General features: G+C 34.3%; 1 protein-coding gene and 1 long non-coding RNA gene across 2 annotated transcripts; both read right to left on the bottom strand.

Moving 5' to 3' along the window:
- Positions 1–656: 656 nt before the first annotated feature.
- On the bottom strand, positions 657–1,819 carry LOC110715604 (thymidylate kinase-like). Its single transcript, XM_021894194.1, has 3 exons — positions 1,800–1,819; positions 1,332–1,680; positions 657–879 (listed from the first exon to the last, which is right to left on the bottom strand). The coding sequence occupies exons 1-3, from the start codon at positions 1,816–1,818 to the stop codon at positions 831–833; spliced, it is 417 nt and encodes a 138-aa protein (XP_021749886.1). The 5' UTR covers position 1,819; the 3' UTR covers positions 657–830.
- A 13-nt stretch (positions 1,820–1,832) lies between these two features.
- LOC110715605 lies at positions 1,833–5,358 on the bottom strand. Its single transcript, XR_002510331.1, has 3 exons — positions 5,295–5,358; positions 2,273–2,349; positions 1,833–2,100 (listed from the first exon to the last, which is right to left on the bottom strand). It is a non-coding gene; the product is annotated as an uncharacterized LOC110715605 (long non-coding RNA).
- Positions 5,359–7,185: the final 1,827 nt, after the last annotated feature.

The following is a 7,185-nucleotide window of genomic DNA, read 5'->3' as shown; positions in this document are numbered from 1 at the left end:
GTCGCTCCTTTATAAAGGAGCGACGCAAATGACTTTTTTGATAAACTTATTTTTTGTCATTTGCGTCGCTCCTTTATAAATAAGCGACGCAAATGACTCTTCTAACAAACTTATTTTTTGTTATTTGCGTCACTCTTTTATAAAGAAGCGACGCAAATAACTCTTCAGATAAAATTATTTTTTGTTATTTGCGTCACTCCTTTATAAAAGAGCGACGCAAATGACTTTTCTGATAAACTTATTTTTAGTCATTTGCGTCGCCCCTTTATAAACAAGCGACGCAAATGACTCTTCAGATAAACTTTTTTGTTATTTGCGTCGCTCCTTTATAAACAATCTTATTTGCGTCAATACAAAACTGTTGTATTTGCGTCACTTGTTTGTTTAATGAGTGACGCAAATGAGGTGAATTTTTTTTTAATTATAATATAATAATTGCCTTGTATATGTTTGTAGTACCTGTTTTCCTAGGTATTAAGTAATATGCTAACGCTAATATAATTGAAATTAAAATGCAATATTATTGAATAATGCAAATGTAAATTTCGGCAGAGTCTCCTTTGTAATTTGGCCTACCCATAAAATTTCCAAACCATGTTTCTTAACCAAATCAACTTATAATACAACTCCAACTTCTAGACTTAAACTTAAAGGTAGAAGTACCTCAACAGCTCAACCTAGAGTTCAAAACGTGGTAACTACTGATTACTGACTATAGTATACAATTTCGCCCAAGCGAGCAAGAGGCATATGGCAGCTTGCCTATTGTGACCAGAAGTGAGACAGAGCCCTTCCATTTTTGCAGGCCGCAACACACTCAAGCACATATTCTATGAGCTTCTTCTGGACTTCTTCCATTGGCAAGCAGGCATCAACCATCTGTTATCATTCAGCATCGTATGAAAATCTAGATGGCATTATTACGGAATTGGATGAAACAACAACTATCTCACAGAATCTAGTTAAAAAACATAATTTACAAAAATAAAAAGAACATTGCAAGAAACTGGAACATGTTTAAGTAAAAGAAAATTAGTATAACCTGCACTACATAATATTGCAGACATCACTATAATGACACTATGCAAGATAAAGTCACCACTGTCAAACTTATTAACCTTACAGCCTTACCAAAATTGTACAGTCTGATGCAAGCTATGAAAAAACTAAGATTTGGTTTAACAGCCATGTCTCAGATCTTACCAAATAAATTAACCAATAAATAACAACATAGAAAGGAATTAGATTCAGCTAAACATAACATCAAACACATGGTATGAAACTCACAAATTATGTATAAAAAACAATCATAAAAAGAAAAAAGAAACAACCTTTTCTCCCAACGATTAGCACTGAACAAAAGATGAATAGTATGATCATCCAAATTAGATTGATTGGAAAGATAAGCAGAGATCATCTGCCCAACAGCAGTATTTCGATCCGGAAACCGCCATAACTCAGCAGAACACCCAATACTTTGCAAGTGAGAGAGAAGCTGAATACACTGAGAGCTCTTTCCACTTCGATCTAACCCTTCTAATACAACCAAAGCACCTCTTGATTGTAAATTGGGGTTTAGGGCAGAAACTTCAATTTTCTTGGAAGAATCATTCTCCATTTTTGTAGCAAAAATTGAACAATTTAACTGAAATTTAACATCCTGGTTTCTCCTCTGTGCTCCTGCAAAGTGCACCCAAGAAATAACTCAGATCAATATTTTGGTAATTAATATCGAAATCCTGCTTCTGTTGCAAAGGAAGATAACTGGGCATAAATTATACATCATTAGTAGTTATTACTTGTGAACTTCACTGTCATGTCTTTTTCTTGTCATCTGCCATGTAAACGGACTATTAGGATCCACACCAGGCTGTGAAATTTCCAAACCATGTTTCTTAACCAAATCAACGTATCTGAAAATTCAATAAAAAAAAATGACAAAAGTTCTGTACTGAATAGCTCAAGACATTAGAGGATATGATGCAGAAAGAGTGCTAACTTTCAGAATCAAAATTATCCACTCCCAAATCTTCGTCCCAGATAAATATGTAATCATATGGTGCCACAATGTCAGGATGTAGAAATCGTTTTGCATACCACCTTTAACCATACAATGAAAGAACGGATCAGTATGATAAAATTGATAATTAATCTGACCCAATTGCCTTAAAAACTAGAGTACTAACCATTTTGCACTAGTTTGCAAAATTACCAAGCAGAGACACAATTATGAATCATGTAAGAATAGCCAAAGTTTGCAAATAAAGCTTACTCAGCACACTCATTAATCTTCCCCGAATTCTGGCTTTCCACAATCTTCAGAATCAAAGACTTGTTTTCATCCAAGTACTGCCAAGATTTAAACCAACCAAAATTTAGAAATCAATAAGAAAAAAATATTTCCAGATGAGAACTAACCAAGCAGTATATATAGATGAAGCGGCTAATAGACTAGAATCATAAGTGAATTAATGTAACAAAGGATGAATATGTCATGCATAACCAAAGTGTATTACAGTACATATCAATTTTTACTTAAGCGTAAGGATCAAATGATCTGCAATTAGCAATGTTTTAGAATCTACCCCGGTAGCCCTAGACTAAGATAAAAAGCAATGCATACAACACCATTCCCTTATATAATTTCATATGTATTAATGTTTTATCAATGATCATTTGATTCACAATAACTTCCTTTTATTCAACCATTTACAAGGGAACATACGGATTCTCTATTTTAATGAATCGGAGATGACAGTTGTTCATGCTTGAGACTTACAAAAAAAAAAATTGAAAATAATAATAATAATAATTCTGGGTTTTTTCCTCCAGATTTAGGCCTTCAAAAGTAGCTTAACAGATAAGAAAACTTGATACTAGGTTTAAAAACAAGTTAAAAACCATCATCACTAAAAAACACTAGTTAAAAAAGTACATTTACACTATTTTTCATTATTAGCCAAATAGTCATAACATTAGTTGAGTAAGAAATACTGACATTGCGTCCTTTTCAATAAAGGTTTAAACTAAATTTCTAATACCAGCAAAACAAAAAGGTCTTACAGAACTGATGAATATGTGAAGACCATTACAGAAGCCGACACCTAAAGCTTCATTATAGTAAATTTTAAGTTTGCTACACTTCAATGATTACACTGACATTTTATACTTCCATTTATATTTATATTTATATTTATATTTATATTTTCATGTTAATTCTTGAATTGCTTGTTGTGGTCCAAGTTCAGAAAAGGTTCAATTTCCAACTGCCGGAAAAGTTAAGTTTGGACCAAAAGGCAGATCTTAGGCCAGGGGTTGAACCATGCTCTTAAGGTATGTTGAACAGCATGCCAGCAATAATCAAGCTGCATGACATTATGTATGATGGATATCGACTTTTCGATGCTTACAAATGCGAGCACGTAAACCTTAATCACCTGTTAGGCTAATTACAACTAAGATAGACATAACAATGTATCACTCGACTGAAGTGCTCGTTCAGCATGCTTCAATAACTAAACCCGAGATCATAATGGACTTTTTAATTGCAATTAAGGCAGTAATAACTTAAATCATCAAGTAATGTACATTTGTACTAGACTAGAATAGATTAAGGCAGTAATAACTTAAATCAAAGTTTGCAAAATTACCAAGCAGAGACACAATAATTATGAATCATGTAAGAATAGCCAAAGTTTGCTGATAGGCTTATCGCGTACCTAACAAAAATAACCTAACTATTCCTTCTAACTGTGTAGTAGGGCAAGTAAGGATCGAATCCCAAGAGACTATGGTTCATTCAATTAATCAGACTCAATTAATCACTAAGCACGTGACCAATCAATAATGGATGATAATAATCAACTAATTTATTAAATAACACAATTAACTAGAGGAAATATTAATCAATAAACTAAAGCATCCAAGATCAAGCATCACCACGATTATGATTGATAAACTAATAAATCTACCCCCAATATATAAATCAATTGACAAGAAGAAAAGCAATCCCTAATAATAATACCAAAGGTCTCTTCCGAGTTATCAATGGCTTCCCAAATTAACTATCAAGCCTACTTCCGTGGAATCAAGCGAATAAGGGACATTAAACACCATGCCTAGATTCCTAATTATTCAATCATCTACTTCCGTGATGATCTTCAAACCCTTAATTGAAATAACCTAATCCCGTTAATACCCAACTTCCGTTGCAATAAGAACAAAGGGATGATAACAATACTAATTATCCCTAATCTAGTATTGGCATAAACACAATCAATTAAGCATGTCAATTGGGATTATTATTGGGGAATTTAAAGATCTACTTTATACATCAATCATAATCGGGCTTAGCAAGATCCCGGATTAAGGAAACTACTCACAAATCATAATTAAATCAAAAACAAGATCTAATAGAGAACACATAATTAAAGAACTATAAAATAAATAAAAGAGATGGAAAGTAAGAAATACCAAATACTTCAATTGATGATCTTGAATTCTTGAGGAACAATTAATAAAACTAGGATTAAAGATTGAAATTGCTTAAGAAAATAAAACTAGGGTTCTTGAGAGTTTTCTAGGGCTTAAGGAGAAAACTAATGAAAAACTAACTGTCTAAAAGTTAATTACAAAAGGGTATTTATACCCCCAAAAGATAATATTTCGGAAAAATAAGAAAATACGCGTTCTTGAGCTTTGCCCGGTCTGACCGGGCGGACCTCGCCCGATCGGGCGGAGGAAGGCTGCGTAAAATACGACAGTTTTCCTTCTTTGCCCGGTCTGACCGGGCGAACCTCGCCCGGTCGGGCGCGCGTAACACGTTTCCAAAATTGCATCTCATAACTTGATTTCTTCATCGCCCGGTCTGACCGGGCGAAGCCTGCCCGATCGGGCGCGCGTTGCACCGTTCAGAATTGGGCTTCTTCCTGTGAACTCCTCATTGCCCGGTCTGCCCGGGCAAGCCATGCCCGGTCGGGCATTCCACATAAATTGCAGTTCTTGGCTATCAACTCTTCCGAATCTACTAAAAACACGTCCAATTGCCTAGAAACGCTTCATATTCCTGAAAAGCTTACTAAAACAATCGAATACACTAAAGAAGAGATTGTTAGCAAGAAATGGCTCCGTAGAGCTCAAAACCATATAAAATTACTAAGTAAAACCGGGGAAAACCATTGTATAAAACACGTATATCATTTGCAAATTAAGCTTACTCAGCACACTCATTAATCTTCCCCGAATTCGAAGCCTTAAACCAAGAAAAGATTGAACATAAATAGAAGCAATCTTACCATAGGTGGAATTGACTTCAAAAATTCAACAATGTCGAGCCGAAATCGAACTTCAATTGTTGTTGTTGTAATTTGCTTGAACTTCCTCGGGTTTTTTGGGGCGAAATTAAGCGATTTTTCCACTCGAAAATTTCAGTTATTGCTCGAATTTTTGTTGCTGTAATTTCTTGACTTGAACCCAGAAAAAGACGTAATTCAAAAAATTATTGTTGCTGTAATTTCTTGACTTAACCTATTGTTGCTGTAATTTCTTGACTGAAATTCGAACAAAAATTATTTATGACTGAAATGGGACGAATTTCTTAGGGTATATTGCGTCGCTTCCAAAAACCCTAGAAATCCCCCCACGAAATCCCCCAATCGAACTTGAAGACCGAAATTGAATTTTTTGGGGCTTTTAGGGTTCGAATTTGTATGCTTTTGAGTTGATTTTTTGCTCGAAATGGGGAATTTTTGGTCGGAAACAATCAATTTTTCTGGGTTTAAGGCTTCGAATTTCTTAGGGTTTTTGGTCTAAATTTTTGCTCGAATTTGCAGCCGATTATGGGTCTTCGACTTCACTGCGATTTCAGATGTTAAATTTGCTGGGGAAACGCAAGTTTTTGGCCGAATTTGTTGGATTTCAGAGACAAATTTGTGGGTGTTTTGCTGTAGAAATTCGCTGGAATTTAAGAACTCTTGTTTTTTTTTTTCTTTTTGTATAGTGAATGTAGGTACCTGATGAAAAACTAAGGTAAAAAACACAGAAAAACCTATAGCCAAAAGAGTTATTTGCGTCACTTTATTATAAAAAAGCGACGCAAATAACCTTGTTTATAATGTTGTACAATGTACATATGCGTTGCTCATTAGTAAAAGAGTGACACAATTTACTTAATCACTTATTTGCGTCGCTTGCTAACTAATGAGTGACGCAAATAAGTTTATTAATTGCGTCGCTTTAATAAATAGGAGCGACACAAATGATAGAAAGCTGAAATGCACTTGAGTTTTGCGTCGCTTCTTAAATAATATGCGACGCAAATAATTTAAAAGGAAGGTAAAATAAAACATTTGCTTCGCTCCTTAGAATGAGTGACGCAAATATGGCGACGCAAATGTACATTTTACTACTAGTGTTTGAAATTTGAGGGACTAAAATGCTATAAATATCAAAGTTCAAGGACTATATTGAACCTTTACTCACTAAACGCCTTATAAACTACGAGTAGTTTTTTAAGACAAGATATACTAGCATTGACCAAATGGTGATTTTAGCGTTAAGTGCCAATATAGTAAGAACTCTTTTAATTGAATAATCGTCTAATTTGTTTAGTTTAGAGTTTTTTTTATCCCCCAATTTTAAATCCATTGGTTGATTAATACGAAATATATAGGATCACGATTTGATTAATTTAATACGCTTACTCTATTTGAGAATTTGCTAAAACATTTATGAGAGAATGAGTTAAATTGTATTGATGCTCTTGGCTATTATTATAGCCTACAAAAGATAACCTACACAATATAAACTCTATCATATAAACTTCCATAAATCTATCTTAGAATATCAGTAAGATATATTATTATCCTAAATATAATATCATAAGATCTATATGGAAAATATATCACAATAATATATTTTCCTATATTCCTAACACCCTCCCGCAATCGTAACGGCAGTAACACGAACGTTACGATTGGAAATTCGCACTTTGTTGAAGTCGATCGAGTTGCACCTCTTTGTTGATGTTGCCTTCAAATTTTATTTTTTTTTTATTTAAAAAAAATGAACTTTTGCTACCACGGCCCTTTGCTGGTGTCCATGGTCTTCTGTCACGGCCCTTTGCTGGTGTCCGTAATCTTCTTTGCCACGGCCCTTTGCTGGTGTCCGTGATCTTCTTTTGCCAGG

This window comes from Chenopodium quinoa, unplaced genomic scaffold, assembly GCF_001683475.1.
Source record: "Chenopodium quinoa cultivar QQ74 unplaced genomic scaffold, ASM168347v1, whole genome shotgun sequence".
NCBI classification, from domain to species: domain Eukaryota; kingdom Viridiplantae; phylum Streptophyta; class Magnoliopsida; order Caryophyllales; family Amaranthaceae; genus Chenopodium; species Chenopodium quinoa.
The sequence above is the reverse complement of the archived record's forward strand: the minus strand, read 5'-3'. Positions and strand labels throughout refer to the sequence as shown.

Bases quoted from the DNA above. Each gene is read 5' to 3' on its own strand.
- LOC110715604 (XM_021894194.1), bottom strand. The intron at 880-1,331 runs GTTGTTTCTTTT...GAATGATAACAG, and splicing joins GCTAATCGTTGGGAGAAAAG to ATGGTTGATGCCTGCTTGCC.